A 22,992-nucleotide genomic window follows, 5' to 3' on the forward strand; every position below is an offset into this window, starting at 1 on the left:
AGACGGCCTCCACTGGCAGACAGCATCCTCAGTCGTGAGTATGGCTTTACTAATGGATTCTTAACCTGCGTGGACCTGCTTTATGTTTAGGGATGGCCCTCACGACCTGAAGCACATAATGAAGTGCTCCTCTAGCGATGAGATTCCCTGGGCCGGCCCTCTGTACCGCGAGGAAATTGTTGCTGAGTGGCGCGGATGTTCAGCAGGGCGTTTTCCATCAGCACACAGTGGCTAGCTCACTCTTCTTGCTTCTCCGCCAGGTTCATCAGCACCAGGACCGGGGAGAGACCTTTCAGTGCCAGCTCTGCCCTTTCACTTCCTCCCGTCACTTCAGCCTGAAACTCCACATGCGTTGCCATCAGCACTTCCTGAGGACAGAAGCCAAGGTGAAGGAGGAGATCCCAGACCCCGATGTCAAGGGATCTCCCCACCTCAGTGACAGTGCCTGCCTGGGGCAGCAAAGGGAAGGAGGAGGGACAGAGCTAGTGGGGACCATGATGACGTCCAGCACTCCAGAGAGGACTAGCCAGGGTGGGGCTGGCGTCTCGCCTTTGCTGGTGAAGGAGGAGCCCAAGGAAGATAATGGCCTGCCAACCTCCTTTACTCTGAATGCTACCGACAGGCCGGCCAACCACACGAAGCTGAGAGAGCCCTCCGAGTATGCAGCCAACAATGCGTCCGCATTGTTCAGCCAGGACATCTCTGTTAAGATGGCGTCTGATTTTCTCATGAAGCTGTCAGGTACTTGAAGAGGGTTGTCCTCTCTCTCTCTCTCTTCTCTATCCCTCTACCAGTATTCTCATCTATAAAATGAGCTGGTAGGACTAAGTGATTTCAAGATCGCTTGAGATTCCAGTTGTCTGCACGCTCATACGTTTTTTCCTTGAGACTTGTTTTTTGCAGTCCTTTGGAAGTAGGCATGGCTGTGGTTTGGGCCCAAAAACAACAGGGATTGTTGATTTCTTTCTGGTTTTCCACCTGTATGAGTTCTTGTTGTGGGGGACAGGCCACAGCGTGAGCCAGGTTGGTGACAGTTCTTTGTGTGACCTTGAGTCATTTTAACTTGTCTCTCCGTTGGGTTCTCTAAAGTGCTTGTATGGGTCATCTTGCTTTTCAAGTTCTTTATTGCCTTGATTTAAAAGATTTTTAAAGGACATGTACACAGAGGCTACTATTAGGAATTATAGAGTTTTAAAATTTGAGCAACTGATAAAATTATCTTTAAATTTTGTTTTTTCTAATGGAAAGTTCTTTTATTGTGGTAAAATATACCTAACATGAAATGTATCATTTTAACCATTTTTAAGTATACAGTTCTTTGGCATTAAGTACATTCACATTGTTGTATAATCATCACCACCATCCATCTCTGGAACTTCTTCATCCTCCCAAACTGAAACCTTGTACCCATTAACCAAGAATTCCCCATTCCACCCTCCCCTCTGCCCCTGGTAACCATTATTCTATTTTCTGTCTCTATGAACATAAGTACTCCAGGTACCTCATGTAAAGTGTAATTTAAAAAAAAAATTTTTTTTTAGACATTCTTTTGCAACTGCCCCAGTGCCTTTTAGAAAAAAGATGGAGTATGTTTTCAAAACTTATTACTAATTGATATCACTTTCACCATCAAATTATGCATGATGTTTCTTTTAGTTTTTTTCTTTTTTTCCCCTCAATTCCTTAAGTTGTGGAGTTGAATGAGGGGGTGTAGAGATGCTGAGGGATCGCTGTTTTTCCTGACGTTTTGGAATGAGAAAACATGTTGTGGGTCTGTGCTGCTACCCATTATATTTTTTAATGTCTGATTTTAAATTTTAAAAGAGATGTGGAGGGTGGGGAAAGGTCGGCTGAGAATTGGTTCTATCTTTCAGTGAAGATGGCAGTCCCCAGGATGATTTCCAAATGCCATTTCAGCTCTTTGGAGATTGACAATACCCTTTTAAATGGAGAATAATTGGTCACCACCTTCCTTTAAATGGACTGTGAGTTGCATTTCACTAAATGTCATCGCCAGGTGAATTCGAGGTTCTGCTTCACTCTGAAGTCCCTTTGCTCAGTGACACTTCAGTCAGGTCTTCTGGAATGTCCCCATCACCCCAGGTCTTTGCCCCTCAGGAGTGCACAACGCTGGTTGGGAGAAATGAGGAAAGGCAGGGGATGGAAATGAGGCACCGCAGAAAGAACTGAGATGGAAATGTTACAGGGAGGCATCCCACCCCGCAAGATGAGTGAGCTCGTCCTACACCGGAAATGATCGGGTGTCAGGAATTCAACCGTGGCAGTGAAGAACGGTCTTCCCTTGTCTTCTCTTGTATCCCAACCTAGGGGGACGTGTGATCTTTGAGACTCTGCTTTTTGTATTTAAACATTTTTGAAAATGTGGGGGAAATTCAGGCTTCTGGTTTTCCTTTCGCCGCTGATCCTTTAGTTTTCACTTCTGGGAGATCTCTGGTTCTTCTTTGATGGTCTCTCCCACCAATGTCAGAGCAAAAGGGGCTCCTTTTCTGGGCTCTTCTAGCACTTTCCCAAGGAATGCAATAGCATATTCACTTAGCATAGCTTAGAAACAAACGGGGACATTTCCTTACTTAGCAGACAGGGGTAACTCAGTATGGGGTTAGTAACTCTTAGGAAGAGGGTACTCCCTTTACTCCAGGACTCCAGAAAGTTTTTAATCCTGAGGAAGGTGAGGGGGGTGGAGGAAGGTTTGATGGTACACAATTCCTGCTGAGCTCAGCTGTGAGTGCCCAGCATCAGGCTGTAATTAGCCCCAGACCCAGTCTCAGGGAGCACAAGATAAGGCCTATGGCTTCTGGGAGCCAGGCTTGCAAACGGGAAAAACACAAGAGGAGAAGCCAGTCGGTAGGTTGGGGTGAAAAACTGTGCACCCAGGCCTTATACTGTGATCTGTTTTCTCAGTCGGCTATTGACGGGGACTTGTTTACGGGTTTGGCAGTCGCAGTATTTACTGACTGATCAGTTGGCATAAGAAAACAGATAACAAATGCACGCTGTTTATGCAAAAGGCCCGCGCAGCTATTTTATGGTGGCTTACTAGAGGTCCTGAAACTTGACTTGTGTGCACTGTTACCTAGCAACCTGTTACAAAGTCACCGGGGAGTGAGATGCATTGGTAATTTTTTTGTGTGTGTGCATATTTGGATGTAAATGTAAACTTGGTGACAGTGGCAACGCAGCTCACGGGAAAAGGAAAGGAATACATTTTCCGGAGGTGGGGAGGCATTATTTATTTATTTTTCTTCCACTCACTCTCTAGTTGGTCAGCCTCTAGAATTGATAGCTCCCGTCATTGTGGTTTTCTACCTGGCTGTGTCTGTGACTGTGATCCCGGGACCAAAAGGCCAGATCCCGGGGAGCTGTGCCTGAGTTTCTAGCTCTTTCCCTTATCAGATGTCGGGTTAGCATCAGGCCTTGTCCCTAGGCATCATAACGGCGCCATTGTTCTTGCCATGAATTTTTGAGCTGGGCTCTGTGTGTGCACCTGCTGGGACTCTAGGGTGCAGCTGTTTGTGGACACGGGGGCTGGGAGTCTCTGTGCCAGCCACATCACAGTCTGCAGAACCGGAGCACAGTGGCAAATTCAAGCGTGTCCATACCTTCTTGTTTCCAAAAGAGAGATGGAAAACACTTGATTCTTTCTTGCTTGGTGATTAAGGGGAGTCTTTCTTGCTCCCACTGGATTAAAAATCACTGGTGGAATCCTCTTTTTTTTTTTTAAACCTTATAAATGTGTAAAGGATACTTACTATTTTTTTAAAATTTATTTTATTTATTTATGGCTGCGTTGGGTCTTTGTTGCTGTGTGCAGACTTTCTCTAGTTGCGGCGAGAGGGGGCTACTCTTCGTTGCGGTGCGCGGGCTTCTCATTGCGGTGGCTTCTCTTGCTGAGGAGCAGAGGCTCTAGGTGCACAGGCTTCAGTCGTTGTGGCGCGCGGGCTCTAGAGCGCAGGCTCAGTAGTTGTGGCGCACGGGCTTAGTTGCTCCACAGCATGCAGGATCTTCCCAGCAGAGGGCTCGAACCCTTGTCCCCTGCATTGGCAGGCAGATTCTTAACCACTGCGCCACCAGGGAAGCCCTGGAATCCTCTTTTAAAAGGACTCTAAATCCTTCCCTCCCTACCCCCGTTTTGAGGTTTCCTAGTGTCTGTGATTGTGAAATCATACCCCTTCCCTGAACCGTCTACTCTTCTTCTGCCTGAGCCCACACTTAACATTCCTTCGTCCTTCAAGATTAGCCTTGTTCCCTAGGACCAAGGCTTTCCAGGCTCAGCACCATAATTGATTCAGGGAAGAGGATGGGACAGTCCCTGCTGCTGGCTTTCTGGGCTGTTGGAAAAGATAATTTTGCAAACTCTGCTCCAAGTTTCAGCCTAGGAGGCAGGCCTTTGAGGGCTGCAGCCCTGCATATTTGCATCGATCTTTCTTGAGAGCCAAAAGGCAGATGCAGACTGTCGCATGTCAGGGCAAGGGATTCAGTAGCCGCGTGACTGGGGCTATGCAGGGGAGAGGAGATTAAATTCCTACTGTTTCTGTGCCTTCTCTCCTTTATCCAGTAGCAGTTCTCACCTTGACTGACATTAGACTTACCTGGGGAGTTTTTTTTTTTTTTAAATGCCAGGGTCCAACCCCACTGCCAGAAATTATGATTCAGTTGGTCTAGGATAGGACCTAGACCTAGACATTGGTGTTTTCTTTTTCTTTTCTTTTTTTGGCCACACAGCGTGGCATGCGGGATCTTAGTTCCCCAACTGGGGATTGAACCTGCGCCCCCTGCAGTGAAAGTCTTAACCACTGGACCACCAGGGAAGTCCCTAGACATTGGTGTTTTCTTTAAAATCCTCAAACGATTCTAAAATGCAGCCAGGACTAAGGACCACTGATGTGGAAGATAAATTTGGTACCTGTTTTTGTGTTTGTTGTTTTTTCAGTACACCTATAGTTTTTCAGTGCAACTCTTTTCCCTCACTTTCTATCCAAGACCATGAAAAGGGCCTGGTGGTTTGGGATGGGTCTGAGGCATTCACTATAGGTCAAGGTTAACATGAACTGGAGGCCTGGGTGAGTCATGGTCATTGAGCCCCATGTTTTCCCTCGTGGAGCCACATGACAGGAGAATTAAAAGAAGCATCTTGATGTTCTCCAGTTAGAACTAGAAAGTCTCGAGACTCATCTAGAACATCTAGGAGCTGGGAGTACCATCATTAGATGCCTGATTAAAAGTTGCCTGCTGTGGGCTTACATCACTTCTCTTTCTGAAAACTACACTTTTCAAGATATCACATTTAAATCTAACTCTCCAAATTAGAACCAAGCAGTTGACAGAAACTTGGCACCTCAGTTGTTGGCTGGGAATATCTTTTTATCTTTTTGTACTTGGTTTTTTGAAAATAAAAGATACAAGTCATTTCAACTATTTTTAGTTTGGAAACTGGCCAAAAAAATTTATCCTTTCTCCCATATTCTATTAATTTCATAAAATTGGGGCCGAAACATCTTAACCATGAGAGGTGGACTTCGGAAAACAGTGACTTGCAAATGGGTCCAAGCTGAATTGTTTCGAATGTGTTAGGAGCTCAGTGGTAAAATGGCAAAGGTTCTCTTGAATACACGAAGGGGAGCTGGTGAATGTTTGTGTTGTATCTTGCGGTTTCCCGTGGGCCTTTGTTCTGCCACCTCCATCTCTTTCCCATAATGTTATGCATCTGTAGTTACAATACGGTTTGTCTGTAAAGGGCAGCTCCTTATCCTGTGATACCTTTGTTTGTGCTGCTGAAGAAGGAGGGGGCCGGGAGATGCCCGTTAACTAGGCATCCTTATTACCGGGTGGCTCTGATTGGCTTTCTGTCAAACATCTTAGCATCCCTCTACCAAGGAAGTGCCAGCCTTCTGCCATTCATGCCCTCAGGCTTTAGTGCCATTAGCTGGGGCCCTCCCCACGCCTAAGTGTGCCTTCCCTCAGTGGGTTTATTTTTGGCAGTCTTCCTCTGTATCTTCAGTTTGGCCCTTTTTTAACCCTGCCTGACTTTTCTCATGATGGGCACTCACTGATCACTTGACTAAAATTCCTGGTGTCAGAAGCCACATTGTGGGCCCTCATGTGTGCAGGCAGCCCGAATGTCCTATTGAAATCCTGGATTTTACCGAACTTGGTGGGTGATTCGTATGAGAGGGAGAGTGTGACTCTTTCCTGTTTTTCAGTGACTTGCCACTCCATGGGATGAGGGCTGATCTGAGTCACAGAAAGGAGCAGGTGGCGTAACAAGAAAGTGGGACCTGGAGTTACACACTCACGTGCTCAGGCCTCCAGGGATGGAGACTTTGTGACACTGACTCATTGTTTATGATTTTTCCTTAACAATCACTTACATGGTGCCTGCTCCTTGCTATTTAACCCGTTTGAACTTCATAACAACCCGAGAGGAAGATACTGTTGGTATTCCCATTGTACAGATGAAAACAGAGAGGTTAAGAAACTTGCCCACGTTTACACAGCTAATAATGGTGGGACTGGGATTCTAATCCAGGCAGCCAGACTCCAGCATCCCCTCCCCCAAATCACAAAGTAAGGAAGTGGTGAAACTGGAGGTTGGCTCTGTTCTCTGCCCTTGTTTTTGTAGAGTCAGAGTCCCCAGCAAGGGAGCCATTCTCTGAACATCGTATGTTAGATGCCACCGAAAGTTGTGCTAATACTTGTGGGCTTTTCAGGCATTGTTTAGTGCAGATAAAGTAGTAAGAGTAAAGCCAGTTACAGTGTGTCTTCAATGGCTCGTAACAAGCATGTAGTTGAGGAAACCAAGACTGGAAGTCAGTAGTGTTAGAAGGGTTGCCACTGGAATCCAGACGTTTCTTTCCTCACCGTGCTGGATAGAGCTCATCTCATTCCAGAATTGTCCGCACAGTAGTTGTTTACCTTGATAGACTCTTGGGAAAATTGCTCAAACTCTGTGTTTCTGCACAACTGAATCCAGGTCATTTTCTTCCTTCCCTCAGGAGTACATTTTCTTCCACTCACTACTGTTGTTACTGTTGTTACAACTTCTACTATTGTTATCCTGAGCCTTACCTTATTACTAATCAGATGGGTTTCCAGTGAGCCAGGGGCGGTGCCAACAGCTTGATGTAATTTCTCAGTTAACCCTCCCAACAGCCCTGTTAATGTTAAACCTATTTTATAGATGAGGAAGCTGAGGCTTGGTAGGTTTTGGCGACCGAGGGATAGAGCAGAGATTCAGCGCTGCCTAACCACTTAATAAGCTATTACCTAATTTTTTTTTTTTTTTTGTCAATTGAGTGAACTGTCTTTTGACCTCCGTCTGCTTCACTGTTTATTTTCCTTGGCTTCAAACCATGACATCGTTTTTAATGCATGCTAATTCAGTCACTAATCTGGTTAAATTTTTGTGTGTCTTCAAAATACACCCACAATCCATCCCTCGAGGGCGGCCTTTCCTGGCCCACCAGCTCCCTCCCGGATGCTTCCTCCACCCCAGGACCCTCCCTCCCCTCCGCCAGGCCTCCAAGGCGTTAATGGACTCTTCTGATACCTCTGGGATCAGGTTGTGCCCCTGCCTGGCTTCCTTCTCCTGAGTAATGGTATCCCCACTCCTCTCAAGAAAAATGCTGAGTCTTCACCAGCTGGTACTCACTCCCCCTGCCCCCCATTTCCATTTACCTGCCTTCCCTCATGTTCCAGGAGTCCGGTCACTGGAACCATGGAGTTCCATAAATCTTCCTCCTGTTAGGTAAAATGGGGGAGGGGGGTTCTAAAAAGAATTAATAATGTTATTAAAACCGAAATAACTAGGGACTTCCCTGGAGGTGCAGTGGCTAGGACTCTGCGCTCCCGCTGCAGACGGTACAGGTTCAATCTCTGGTCCGGGAACTAAGTAAGATCCCTCCTGCTGTGCGGTGTGGCCCAAAAAAACCCCACAAAATAACTAGTTTAATGCATCTCTGACCCCCAGTGGTTCTGTATCTTCGTAGAGAATTTCTAGCAACATTGCGTCTTATTGCTGTGATATCCACCCCTACTGCCTGCTCCAATGATACTTAGAATCTTAACATCCAAGTTGATCCTTGCATTACTGCTTGTGTCTTAGCCTTGCCTCTTCAACTATGTTTCAGATTGCTAAGGGGGGGGAGGGGCAGCGGCAGGGGATGACGTTTCCTTTATAATGTCTTTGTATCATCCACAATGTATTCCGTGGTAGATGATAAGAAAGGTATTCCATTAGTCATATATACTCTGGGAGGCAGGTTTTCAGAGGTTGTGGTATTACTTCACTTAAAAAAGATTTAAAGGGCTTCCCTGGTAGTGCAGTGGTTGAGAATCTGCCTGCCAATGCAGGGGACATGGGTTCGAGCTCTGGTCTGGGAAGATCCCACATGCTGCGGAGCAACTGGGCCCGTGAGCCGCAACTGCTGAGCCTGCGCGTCTGGAGCCTGTGCTCCGCAACAAGAGAGGCCGCGATAGTGAGAGGCCCACGCACCGCGATGAAGAGTGGCCCCCGCTTGCCGCAACTAGAGAAAGTCCTCGCACAGAAACGAAGACCCAACACAGCCAAAAATAAATAAATAAAGATTTAACTTAAAAAAAAAAAAGATTTACAAAGTCACAACCAGCTCCTAGTGCCATAAAGAGTACGGAAGAAAGAGGTGGTCCATGGGAAGAAAACAGGCTGTTCAAAGGGAGCCTCAAAGGGTGTGAGCACCTTGGCGTTGGCCGGGACCTCAGCTTCTGGGGCCAAATCTAGGAACTAGAGTCGGTCACACAGGGAGTTAAGTAACAAACCGGTCCACAGTTTAGCAGCTCAACACAATAGCCATTTACTTAGCTTACGAGTTTGGGGATTGGCAGTTGGGCATGGCTGACCGGTGTGCTTTTTCTGGTCTCTCCTGGGCTGACTCATCCATCTGCAGCACCTTGCCAGGTTGCCAGGGCATGGCTGGTCTAGGTGGGTCCCAGCTGGGAGGGCTTCTCTCTGTCCCCCAGGGTGTCCCATCCTTCAGTGTGTTAGCCTGGGCTCACCCACATGGCAGCTGGCTTCCAAAGGAGAGAGCAGAAGTGCTCCAGGAGGCTGGGCTCAAAGCTGGTCCAGCGGCATCACTTCCACCACCTTCCAGTGACCAAATCCAGCCACTTCAACCCAGATTCAAAGGGTGGGATAATCTGCTCCACCTCTTGATGGGAAGAGCCGTGCAGTCACATGGCAAAAGGGGTGGGTTTGCAGGCAGAAGGGATCATGAGGACCATTTTGCAGTCTCCTTGCAACGCCCAGAGTTCTTCAGGCTCACTGGGTGTTCCACAAAGACAAAAACACATTAAAATACCAATGTATGAACCAGAATGTCAGTATAGTCATTTAAAATGACAAGTGTAACAATCAAGAGCAGATGTCATTTGGGGCAGATGGTCACCGACTTCCCTGAAGAGTGTTGGAAATATATGATCCAATCTTTAGGTTTTCTTTTTTTCCAGTCTCAAGTCACCTCAAGCTGTTCTTACATGCAAATCACTCCACGGCTGTTCCTACAGCTCATTCTTTGAATGTGTTAATAGCGTGAATTTAAAATGCAGTTTTCTCTCCCTTCTCCTCCCGGCTAGAGGCTTGATCGGTTTTCCAGGACTGGTCCTTCCTGCTTTTGACAAGGGAGATATCCTGTCTGTTAAGTGGATTTCAGCAGATAGCTGCTCTTGCTTATTATGTGCGGCTTCTAGTAGTTTCGTTCACGGAGAAAAGCCTTATTTATTTATTTTAAAGTTCGGTGGCGCTCCTTATTGTTATTACCCTCCCTGCTCCAAAGGCTCTTTTGTTTTCCCTTTGTCGCTCTGTCTATAATCTCAGTAGCTGTCACAGGGGACCTGCGCGGCCCTGGTCTGCAGACATAGACACTGAAGTGTGACCGAGGATTAGCTCAGGTGGGGATGAAAGATATAATGAAATATAATGAGAAATATAAGATGGTTAAAACTCCGCTAAACACTAAATATAAAACTACTTAAGGCCAATTAAGTAGTTTACCTTATGAGAGAGCAAGGTTTGAAAATATTTAGCTAATGTTTTAAACTTTCTATTTGAATATAATATGCTTCACTGTTGTTAATTATTATTTAATGAAATCTCGGCTTTCCTTATGATTTCCGAAGGCAATTTATTTTCTTCTCACCCAAAGTGCATCAAGTTGTCAAAAAAATCCCAGGTCCCCAGACGGATCATACATCCTTACATACACTTACAAGGGAACTTGGGTAGTTATAACAGCCCTGGTTTGTAATCTGGAGAGTTGAGCTCTGATTCTGAGTCTATCATGAATGAGCTGTGTGGTTTTAAAAAGGTCATATCCTTCTCTGAGACTGTGTTTTCTTATTGTAAAATAAGGGAGTGGAAAACAGTAATGGTTTTCATTTTGTTTGTTGGTTTTCAAACATTAAACCCATTTTTTTGCAAACAAAATCTTAAGGGCAGACTCAATATACAAAACACGAAGAATATGTAGTTTAATGTATTTTTAAATTTAACTTTAGTTTTTAGGTTCTCATGTATTATATTTATTTATTTTAAAAGTCCAGCGATTAGAAAAAAGTTGCTAAGTGATACTCCCACACACACGAAATTAGTGTTATGTTACGGTGAGGTCTTACAGCAGTATAAGTATCTAGTGTATTTCTAAACTTATTTTGCTGATTGCAGCTTCAAGAAATACCATTTACACAGGGACATTGTGGCAAATGAGATAAGATTTTAAACAATTCACCTCGTAATCTCAGGATCCCTTTAATTAAATGTATTCAGCTGCTTGAAAGAAGAGTACAATAATAAAAAGTTTTTGCTTCAAAGTTGACAACATTTAGCAATTGCCCTTATTCCTTATCATAATAAAGACCAGACAGAAGCACCCCAAACTTTCAGCATATACTAAAGCCATCGATAATTCTATTTTAGCTACTTGGTTATCACTCAGTTAACCGTTATTTGGAAGTTTATTTAATCTTGCTAGTTTCAGATTCTTCACCTACAAGATGGAGATAATGATAGTAACTACTTCAGAGGGTCGTTGAGAGGATCCGATAAATTAATCCAAGGAAACAGCATACTCCCTGGCCCATATTAAGTGGGCAGAACCAAATATGTGTATATCTACATATTTCTGTGTGGCTGTTAGCCACGATCAGAAGCTTCACCAAAGCAGATACACTTGAAACTACCCTGGCACCTAATTTAAGGCAGCGGTCCTCAACCAGAGGCGTGCTCAGGGGAGAGTAAGGCAATGTCTAGAGAAACTTTTGTTTCCACGACTGGGAAGTGCTATTGGCATCTAGTAGCTAGAGACCAGGGATGCTGCTAAGCGTCCTACCGTTTGCAGGACGGTCACCCACAGCAAATTACCCAGCCTAGAATGTCAGTGGTGCTGAGGTTGAGAAAGCCTGATTTGAGGCATACCTATAGACCTTAGTCGTACCATAATTGTACAGTTTTAACATGCACAGGCCTGAAGTTTTGGAAAGATTAGTGTATAGCCAAGCACTTCCTTATTAATGACACATTACTAGAACTCTGCCACTCCTAAGAGGCAGGGAGAAATGCATCACAAGTGATACACAAAACTGAATTAACTTGTTAACTCAAGTTAACCCATCAGTGGTTTCCAGTGAGTTGACATTTTATATATAACAGAGCTGAGGGTCCACATTTTAAAATTTTAAATTAGTTTCAATAATTTTAAAAGCTTGAATTGGAAACCGACATTTATTGGAACCCCAGAAGCTTATCCTAGGGTTGGTTCCTTGGGACACCGTTTGAAAACCACCAAATCTGCGGTCCGTTCCAGGTCCAAGGGTCCTTGGCTCTGCTTTAGGGGGAGCTAGTAAGTAAAATTCTCAATGGCCTAGCTTTTTCATGTACCAGTTCAGCAGACTCTGAACTGAAAGAGAGCTCGGTCTTATTAAACTCAAGGAAAGTGTCGTTTCCCTTCCCCAGAGGAAACAGACAAAGCAGAACAGTAACAGTCACGTCGCAGTCCCTTCTTTCTCTTCCACCCTCTTAGATCTTCATAAAATTCTTCCCTACCAGAAAACATGCCTTTCCTTCAGGTTACACGCCACCCTTCCTCATTTCTCATTCACGATACTTAGTTCACACCGTATCACTTCTGCCCAGAGCCCACAGTGCAACTGCTTGAGTTAGTTTCCTTCTTAAAGGTGCTTGGACTATCTTGGAGAGAAAGGAGAACGCTTGGGTGCATTTTCAGCCAGAAGCCCTGAAGCCCAGTGTCTCTGATTTGGAGAAGTCAGTCTGTTAACCTCTTGGGACCTTAGTTCCTTCACCTGCAAGATGAAGGTAGTAACAATGCCTGTCTCCTGTGGTTGATGGAAGGATCAATTCCTGTATAACTATTCAAATGCTAGTTGTGTGCGTTATTGAAACAAATAATGGTCTTTAAGGAAGTTATACAGCATTGTCCTGGGGGTGGGGATGAGGGGGGCTTAGACAGAATCTCGAAGTGTACTGAGGACACCTCGCCGGAAAGACGGTTCCTTTTACAACTCATTAATGCTGGCCTATTAGAATTAGAAACTTGGAATCATTTTTATCCCAGTGGCTTTCCCGTTCCTTTCCCATATTAGCCTTTGTCTTGAATCCTTTCTAAATCCTGATTTAGAAAAAGCTGATTTGTTTCCTTTCACTGGCAGCCCAACTCCATCGAGCACATGAACTTACAGATGTACATAATTTTTAATCATAATTTTCTCAGGTTGCAAAATGTTTGAACAGTGAGAGAAGGGACCTCTTGGTTAGTGGGACTTCCTCACTGAGTTAACTGGAGTGTCCGGAAGCTTGACGATACATAAACGGAAGTCAAGGTACTTGCTGTGAAAAGTCCTTTACAAACTGAATTCCATATGTGCACAGATCTTCTTGTTAGTGGTAAGAATGAAGTAAAGACCAGGCAGTGAGTCATAAATTACTGCTTTTCTCTTAGCGATTTCCCCAAAGAGAAAACAACTTTAGTTTCACCTTTCCCTGTAGAAAAACAATTTTTTAAATTAAGATAATAAAAAAATGATGGCAATTATGCAGTCATATTAATTTTAAAATATAGGGCTTTATGCACTATTCTTAGTGTAAATATTTCTGGTAATTGAAAAAAAGCAGGGTAGCCTTCTTATTGCTAGTTTTACATCATCTATTTAGATCCAAATGTTTGGAAACTAAAACTTGGACAAATGAGTGTTTCCCAGGTATTTTTTGATATGTCATTAGCCATATTTACATTTCCCTAGCACATTACTAGTTTTATGCCATTCTTGACATTGTCAGAATGAAAACCAGGTATGAAGTACCTTGCAAGTTTATAAGACAGCAACATACAGCTTGCCTATTATTTTTTAAAAGTGTCTTATTACAGTTCTGTTAAATCTGGGTTGTACTAATAATGCCAAATATCTTTTTTTTTTTCTTAAGTCTTATGTAGCACATATTCTGACTAATGCTCCCAGAAGCTACTTATATCTTCAGAGAGCATTGGCTTCATGGTTGCCCTCTCCAGCAGTTAGGATTTGCTTCTAGGGCCTCAGTAGTTTCTTATCTCTTTCCTAGGCTCACCTTAGAATTTTTTAAAGTTTCAAAAATAAAAGATGCAAGCCTGAAGCATTTTTAAAAATATATAACCATTCACTTTATATTGTTCCTACCCAAAGAATCAAAATTAAAGACTTAATAGACAGCACACCATTTTTTTTATTATTATTATTTTTTTAACTTTTCTTTATTTTTTGGCTGCGTTGGGTCTTAGTTGCAGCATGGGGGATCTTTCGTTGCGGCGCACAGGCGTCTCTCTAGTTTTCTCTAGCAGGTTTTCTCTCTCTAGTTATGGCGCACAAGTTCCAGAGAGCGTGGGCTCTGTAGTTTGTGGCATGCAGGCTCTCTAGTTGAGGCACACGAGCTCAGTAGTTGTGGTACGTGAGCATAGTTGCCCCGCAGCATGTGGGATCTTGGTTCCTCGACCAGGGATGGAACCTGTGTCCCTGCATTGGAAGGCAGATTCTTTACCACTGGACCGCCACGGAAGTCCCCGACAGCACACCATTTAATTACTCTATCGTGAATAACTTAGGATGCTCTTGGAAAGGGTTTTATGAAGGATTCTGGAAGAAAGGCTTAGGGTGAGAGAAGCTTTAGGAGGTGGACAGCAACGACTCCCTCCCTCTGGAAGTGGTTGAAAGGGGAGAAATGTGCTAGATAAACAGAATCCTCTTGGGAGCTACCTTCTGTAGAGGTCCAAAATACATGCTTGAAGATTGCTCTAGAGACTGTCCTTGTTCCCTTGGGCTCAGATGCCAATGGCACTGTCCCCAGAGGGCTAGATTTTCAGCACTTTCCTTGAGATTTTTCTGGGTTCCTCCTTTAGTAATGCCAGAGTCCAAGTGATCATTCAGAAACACCTCAGTAAGCGCTGTGGTGTAGTAGCAGAGCTTTTAACTTTATCTGGAAGGTCTTATCCCCAATCTCATGATCAGACTTGAGGAAAGCACCTCCGATTGCCTTTGGTGGAATATTTTGGGATTCGTAGCTTTTGTTTACCACAGGTAATAATGGAGTGCCAACAGATGTCACTGATTTGTGACCAGCCTATTTTATTTATTCAACAAATATATGTTGAGCTCCTGCTACGTGCCAGGCCCAGCTCTAGGCACTCAAGATACATCAGCGTTAAAACAGAGATTATTGCCTTCATTTGAGTTGAAGGAATAGACCATAAATTGTTAACATAATAAATAAGAAAATTATGTAGTATGGATTAGTCTTTGGGGCTGCCATAGCGAAATACCACAGACTGGGTGGCTTAAACGATAGAAATGTATTTCTCACCGTTCTGGAGGCTGGAGGTCCAAGATGAAGGTGCTGACAGGTTTGGTTTCTCCTGAGGCCTCTCCTTGGCTTGAAGATGGCTTCCTTCTTGCTCTGTCCCCACATGGTCTTTCCTCTGTGTTTGCACATCCTCTGTGTCTCTCTTATTCTCAGGACACCAGTCATATTGGATTAGGGCCACACCCTAATGGCCTCGTTTAACTGAATTTTCTCCCTATCTCCAAATACAGTCCCAGTGAGGGTTAGGGCTTCAACATTTGTATTTGGGGAGGTGGGGCAGACACAATTCAATCCATAACAGGATGTTGTCTGGTGATAAGTATTTTGGATAAAAAGGAAAATTATGGACTTCCCTGGTGGTCCAGTGGTTAAGACTTTGCCTTCCAATGCAGGGGACATAGGTTCGATCCCTGGTCGGGGAACTGAGATCCCACATGTTGAAGGGCAACTAAGACATGCACCACAACTACTGAGGCCACGTGCTCTGGAGCCACGTGGCACACCTAGAGAGCCTACGCTCAGCATCGAAAGACCCCGCATGCCGCAACAAAGACCCGACGCAGCCAAATAAATAAATGAATAAATATTAAAAAAAAAAAAAAAAAGGAAAATTAGAGTAGGGTAAGAGAGTTTGGGGGACTGCGGGTACTGTGGGGTGGGCGTTGCAGTTTTGATCAGGATGGTTGTGGTCTTCATTGAGAAGGTGGTATTTTAGCAAAGACTTGAAGGTCAAGTTCCATTCAGGTGTTCTTATAACACAGGGACCAGAGATGGAGGAGTGACGTAGTGGAGCTAGGCAGGGGACACCGGGTGGGCGGCCTGTGCATGTGGGTTCTAGTCTCAGCTCTTCATCTTTTTGATAGTAAAACTTCCAAGTGCCACTTTAGCCCTCTGGGGTCCAGTTCCCAAATATGCTGGTCTGTGTGAACTTGTGACTCCAGCAGGGATATTCTTAGAAGGGCGTAAGGTATAAAGAAAGGACTTTGTGTCTCTGTATTGGCTGGAGGTAGATGGTGGGCAGGGGGTTGATAGGCGTACCCTTTGGGGCTTTATTTTCATCCTTTTTGTCGTTGTTGTTGTTAAGCAAGAGTGGGCTTAAGGCTCATTCTTTTTTTTTTTTATAAATTTATTTATTTATTTTTATTTGTTTATTTTTGGCTGCATTGGGTCTCTGTTGCTGTGCGCGGGCTTTTCTCTAGTTGCAGCGAGCGCGGGCTACTCTTCATTGCGGTACGCGGGCTTCTTGTTGTGGTGGCTTCTCTTGTTGCGGAGCACGGGCTCTAGGCGTGGGAGCTTCAGTAGTTGCGACGTGAGGGCTCAGTAGTTGTGGCTCGTGGGCTCTAGGGCGCAGGCTCAGTAGTTGTGGCGCGCGGGCTTAGTTGCTCCATGGCATGTGGGATCTTCCCGGACCAGGGCTCGAACCCTTGTCCCCTGCCTTGGCAGGCAGATTCTTAACCACTGCGCCACCAGGGAAGCCCAAGGCTCATTCTAAGAAGCTTTTCTAAGAACTCCATGTTAGGATGAGATCTTGTTTCTTAAAATACCAGCACACCTAAATTAACCAAGTTAAAGGTCCTACTATGTGGCCCTTTAAAGGGGCAAAGATGGCTGTGAAAGTGACAAGCGGGAAAAGCGGCTGCTAGTCTTCCTTCTTGGTTTTTCCCAAGAAAGACCAGGAAGTAGTATGTAGCTCAGTGAGTGAAGGCCTGGTAAGGTGTAGCCAAGCCACAGAAAGAATCTATCCCCAATAGGCCAGTTAGCTCTGCCCTGACCACACACTCCACACCAGCCAACCATGCTAGAAATGGAAAAAGGACATTAGTGGAAAAACTGGTGAAATCTGAATAAAATCTGGATCTTAGATCATAGTAATGTGAATTTCTTCATTCTGACAAATGCTCCGTGGTGTTACGTAAGGTGTTAACTTTAGGGACCACTGAGTAAAGGATGTATGGGAACTCCCTGACCCCTCTTTGCAACCTCTCTGCAAATCTAAAATTATTCCAAAATAAAATTTTTTTCTCTTAAAAATGTCCATTGTGGACTCGGAGATAACTTGGGCTACAGATAGTAACCAGAAAGACAATGCCAAGTGCATGCCCCGCTGTTTGTGGGACAGTGGCATCAGCTTATAATAAGGCAAAAGTGTTATATCTCCATTCTGAGCTTTTCTCTTTGGCAAATTCTCCATCCTCACCTGACCATCGCATTCTAGGTTTTTGCTTTGGTTTTTGCCTCTGACTCATGTTTATATTCAATATTTTATGGCAGAATAACTGTCTGAAAGCATTATTCTATAACAGGATTAGGTAGGGAGAGTGCTAATAGGTCAGAGAGGCAGCAGCATATACAGGAAAGAAGACACTGGAAACCAAAGAGAAAATGCCCAAACACTTTGTAGAGGCAGCACTTCCTAAAATATGATAGGTTCCGAAGATTCAGAAGCCCGCACTCTTCTAAGTCCCACGCTCATGGAGTGACTTGTATTTTTGTGCTCAGGGCTCAGCCTATTTTGATTGGTTTGTGGTCCCTCCTGCGTTAGCAAGATATGATCATGCATTACATACTTCATTAAGTTGGGAACAGCTAAGAGTGGGACTGGCCTTTCATACAGGTATATGTGTGTAATCCTTTTCTTCTTTTGACAGCTGCAAATCAGAAGGAGCCCATGAATCTTAATTTTAAAGTGAAAGAGGAGCCTAAGGAAGAGGAGGCTCTAAGTGCCACGTTGCCTCGGTCCAACTATGTGTTCAGCCCCGAGTCTGAAGTGCCAGCCCCGAGCATCTCTGAGGACACACTTAAGCCCCAGGAAGCAAAGGGCAACGTACTAAGGCGGGATATGTCAGTCAAAGCAGCATCTGAACTTCTCATGAAACTATCAGGTACTTGATTTCTTCTAAAATATTCACATTCTGATACCATCACTTGCAAGCCACCTGGGCTGCTTCCTGCATGGGTTATAATTAGCCCGATGACGGCAATATCACATTATTGCAGTGAATTCAGGAATGATTGGATTACTTGGCTAAAATTCCTGTGTTGTGTGTGAGTTTGTTTGCGGATGTTAGCCGTGTACCTGTCTTATTAAATACACTCCCCCTTTCCTGATTATGCCCGCAAATTGTTGGAAAACAGTGCTGTTTTCTAAGATGCTGTAGGTCATAATTTCAAATGGGTTCTAATGACATTCAAAGCACTTCTGTTAATTGATCAAAATAGCTATTCTTTCCTAATAGAGGACCTTGCACTGTTTGGTATTTTTGTACTATGTTCTTTAAGAACCATTAAAAATATCTTTCTGAACTTAATAAACCATTAAGATGGCACTTGAAGTGATTACCAATAGAGTAGCAATAAGATTTTAGAAATAGAAAATCTCATAATGGAATGTTACAGTAATTAATCTAAGTTCTTAAGGCAAACAAATAATTTTTATTAGTATCTAAATGTCATTTCAGCCTATCAAATGTTGGCAAAATGGGTTATAATTTGAAATTCATGTATTTTGGATTTTTTTCCCACCCCGTCTCCTATCTGCCCCATGCCCTTCAGAACAGATAGAAATTTAGTGCGTTTTAAAATTCAAAGGTATGACTTTAAGAACATGGAAAGAAAAAAAAAAAAGAACATGGAAAGAAAAGTTATGTAAATAATAGTACTTACCAAGTCATATCCCATCCTTAGTTCGCTGCTGCTTAAAAATAATTTCTAGAGACTCTACTCAAAATACTAATATGAATCAAAAGCTGTTTTCAGTTCTGTAACTTGGTGTGCTTGGAGGATGAAAGCGAGATATGTATTAGGGAGACCCCTTCCCAGTGTAATTTCAGCAGCAATTCTGTGTTTCTGGTTGACCAGTAGGTTGGAAAGTAAGAAATTAATAATTATTTACTTAGGGCTGTTGTATTAGAACAGTTGAAATTCCTGTATTTGCCATTTGGTGGGGTGAAGAATTCTTTCCTTTGATGTTAATTTAAAACACACTGGAACCTCCGGGGGACATGATTTGTTACAGATAAAGCATAATACGGTTGTCACCTTGTCGCCCCATTTTTCTAAACTTCGCAGTGATAACGCAGCTTCTCCTATGTAAATGGGGGTTCTAGCAAGATTGTGCTAATTGCTAAAAGCTGCAAGTTTAAAAAAAATGATGTTCGAGCCCACATACTTTGAACCCTCCCTCCTGTGGCAAAAGGTCTTGGTGACATACAGTAATCTGTCTGTTGGTTTTCCAGTCAATTCAGAGAGGTTACACAGCTCTCTAATGCTTCTCCCATAACATAGACTTTCACGCTCTTCCAACAGTGACTCCTATCCCCTCCTGGTGGTAAGATTCCAGTGTGCAGTATTTCTATTTCAGAGTTTACTGTGCAGCCAGCATTGTGAGCAGAGGAAGCTAGGGTGGCACCAAAAGATAATATGCAATAATGAGATTTCAGGAAAGATGTTCTCGAAGGAAAACATTTTATCTTGGTCCTTTTGGATGATGCAGTTTGAGACAATGAAGTATGAAATCATTTCCTAGGTAATAAGAGATTCCCAAAATAGACTATGGCTAGGCAGCCACGCACATTTAATGATATTTGTGGTCAGCAATGGCTCTTCTTAATGCTTATGTTGGGCGTTAGTGAGTACACGTGCTGTGGGGTTCGACAGTAGTTGAATCTGGAATTCCCTGGTTGTCCGGTGGTTAGGACAACACGCTTTCACTGCCGAGGGCACGGGTTCCATCCCTGGTCAGGGAACTAAGAACCTGCAAGGTGTGTGGCGTGACCAAAAATTAGAAAAACAAAACACAAAAACAAAACAAGAAAGGCAATAGTTGAATGGATGACATGGTCGTGTTTCCAAAGGGCATCTGCCCTGCTTCATGCTGTGGAAATGAAAACTTGTTTGAAGACCTAGAAAAGTATTGTTTTGCCCTGAAAAAATTTTCCAGTATTCCGTATGCTTTGACTTAGGTCAAAGAAATATGCATCACAGACCCTACCTTCTAGATGCTTGTGGTCTAGTCAGAAGGCATCCAGGGCTATGGAATTCATTCAGTCAGCGCTTTGCCCTTGGAACTTCATACCTCGACAGTCTAGCAGACTGTGGTCACTAAACTGCGAAGAAGTTTCCAAGTCAGCCCTAAAAATAGGAATATGACTTAAAAAAACACAAATGTCTTTTCATTCTGAAGCTGCAAGGTAAAAGGGGACTCACCCTTTATTAGGTTTAAAGTGGATATTAGGGTTTCTAATCACGGGTGGATCGGTGCTCTTGGAAGAAGGAAGATGTTAGGAAAAAACCACCTATGCTGTCTTTCCTCAAGTTATAATTTTAACAATTTCCATGTTTATGCCCTGAAAGCCATCTGAGGAAAGGACCTGTCAGTGTCTTCAAGCCCCCCTTTCCATGCTATTTCCTGTCTCTGTATAGACAAGAGTAGTCATGCATTTCCCAAAGCATCTGTGCAGGTAGTCAGGGCTGCTCCCCGTCTAATACCCCAAAGCCCTGATGCAGGTATTCCTGTGGGTGGGAGTCCCTGCCTTGCTAATTTTCATTTATGGTCTTCTGTCCTGCTGGGGAAAATCCATATGGTTAGGAAGAGCTAGGTGAGAAAAGTGCGCCCCATGCATTATCATACATTTTTCTTCCTTCTTTCAGTTTTGACCCAAAGAATAACTACCATTTGGAATAAGAGGACTTTTCATCTCTCTTACTTATTTCCTTGAGATTCAATGCTACGACCTGTCGTAGTTTAGGCCCTTTCATCTTTTCCTTGAATTAACAAGAGGAAACTAGTCAACAACTTGGCTGCCTCATTTCCGGTTTTAAATTAATTTATGTTAACTCCTTCACGATGGATGTTGGGCACATGGCCAGGTGAAATATCAGGTGAAACTTTCCTAGGTGGAGAAACCTCTGTAGGCATATTGTTTTCCAAATTAACATTTATGTTTTATGGGAAAAACACAGATGCGTTAACAACCAGGTGAAATTTTTCATTAACTGTGTGTTTAGGAAAATCTGAGGTTTCTTCCTTCCTATTTCCAGTTGTCAGTTGGGCAGTCAAGTGCCTGACAGCTGGGCCAAGTAAATTGATTACCATAAAGAAAGCAACCCACTCTAAGGAAACCACTGGGTGTCTGGGACTACCTGTTGTTACTTGACATGAGAAAGCCAAGATAATCAGACTTTTCTGCTAAGTGTATATTTGCCAAAGATAATTCCCAGAAGGCTTGATTTAAGGAGGCCAAGATCCTGAAGTCCAATAGAGAGGCTAGGTAACATCAGATAGACTAAGAGAATCAAGTCAGTCTTAATCTCTGGTTTTGCAACGTCTAGTGACTGTGAAAACTTATAGAACAAATGTGTTATCACAGATGTGACATAATGCTCGAAGTGACCCAAAGTTTTATCTGCTCTGTCTCTGTTGTGCTTTAAAAGAAGTAGCTATGTTGTAAATCAACTATACCTCAATAAAGAAAAAAAGAGAAGTAGCTACGCTCAAAGAAACAAAGAAATGCCCTCTTCTACCTCGGTCATGCATATGTAAAATGTACCACATGTATGGTTGAACCAAGAAGTAGTAGATAAGAATGCCATTTAAAAAGATGAATCCCACAAAAAATAAGTAGCTGGAAAGCTGGAGCTATTCAGAAACATTAATGAAAAATTAAACATTTAAATTGATCTAACACGGTAAATAAAACCTCACATTAGACCTTGATTCAAAACACATCTATGGGTTTTCCTTTTTCTGTGCTCACAGAGGGAAACTGCATCGATTTATGTTCATTTCTGATTTATATTCATTTATCCCCACCTAGTCTTGGAGAGAAATATAAATTATAATTGCCTCTTGCAGAGGAATCCAGGCAGGTCCTGGATTTGGAATACATAGTGATGTAGGGTTCAGGGAATCACCTACGTAAGAAAGGGCTTTAGTGCAGAGATATTTAGAAGCAGGTAACTTGGCTAGGATGAAGTTTTAAGGTGAATTCAATCTCCGAGGTGAACTGAAGCAGAGAGGAAAGGTACCCAGAGAATGACTTTGTTAACAGTTTTAATTAGGGCCCTTTTGGTTGTAAGTAACACATCCTCTTCAGCTAGTTTAGGCAGGAAAGAGGAATTTAATAGAAGGTGCAGGTTTGGGGTTGACTTTTGGAATGAACGCAAAGGTAGGGATGCAGCAGGGTGTCAGGCCTCCACTGAAGCCAGGGACTGGAAGACTGAATGGAGCCCAGGAGGTCCCTGCTCACCCCTGCTTCTCTGCACATACAGATGGACGTTTTCTGATATCCAGCCCACATGGTGGAACATGACAGTTGCCATCAGCTTCTGAGTATACCCCCCGTTCAAAAGAGTAGCTAAACAGAAATGTCTTTTTTTTTTTTTAAAGATTTTTTTGACGTGGACCATTTCTAAAGTCGTTATTGAATTTGTTACAATACTGCTTCTGTTTTATGTTTTGCTTTTTTGGCCGCGAGGCGTGTGGGATCTCAACTCCCTGAGCAGGGATCAAACCTGCACCCCCTGCATTGGAAGGTGAAATCTTAACCACTGGACCGCCAAGGAAGTCCCTAAACAGAAATTTCTTAGTCCCAATCCCAAATTCTAGCTGATTGCCTCAGCTCCAATTGGGGCCCACCAGTGGAAACTTCTGCTGTATCTACAAATAAGGGCATGTTGAGCAGACATGACTGCTGTCATGTAGGATTGCTGGGACGAGAAGAATCCCCAGAAACGCACCTTGGGTGGGCAAGGAAGTGTGAGACCAGGAAGATAAGCAATATGTCTGAACCCCGAAAGTTCGAGGAGCAGATTATGGTCATTGCTGTTATTTAAATATTGAATGTAAATGTGTTTAGGCCTTTGGGTGATGCTTGCCTTTCCTTTCTGGTGGAGAAGACTGCCCAGCCAGGACTCAGCCTACCCAGCAGCAACTCAGTATGTGCTGAGGCCCTGCTTCTAAGTGTGGTCCCCAGACCAGCAGAATCAGCATGAGTTGGAGAAGGTAGGGAAGTGATAGAGATGCAAATTCTTGAGCTTTACTGTGGACCCAGCTGAAACTCTCGAGTTCTTTATAACCCTACAAGTGATTCTGAAAGCTA

At 43.6% G+C, this 22,992-nt stretch overlaps 1 protein-coding gene across 2 annotated transcripts in view; it reads left to right on the forward strand.

The window, feature by feature from the left end:
- Positions 1-22,992, forward strand: part of ZNF827 (zinc finger protein 827) — a 146,535-nt gene that overhangs the window by 18,015 nt on the left and 105,528 nt on the right. For both annotated transcript variants that reach the window (XM_022599756.3, XM_022599758.3), the window contains exons 3-4: positions 261-741; positions 17,542-17,775. In XM_022599756.3, the coding sequence (XP_022455464.1) occupies positions 261-741; positions 17,542-17,775 (715 nt within the window). The remainder of the gene's footprint in view (positions 1-260; positions 742-17,541; positions 17,776-22,992) is intronic.

The sequence above is a fragment of the Delphinapterus leucas genome, chromosome 5, assembly GCF_059928025.1.
Source record: "Delphinapterus leucas isolate spDelLeu-1000000601 "Yukka" chromosome 5, BTC_Dleu_Yukka2, whole genome shotgun sequence".
Lineage (NCBI taxonomy): Eukaryota > Metazoa > Chordata > Mammalia > Artiodactyla > Monodontidae > Delphinapterus > Delphinapterus leucas.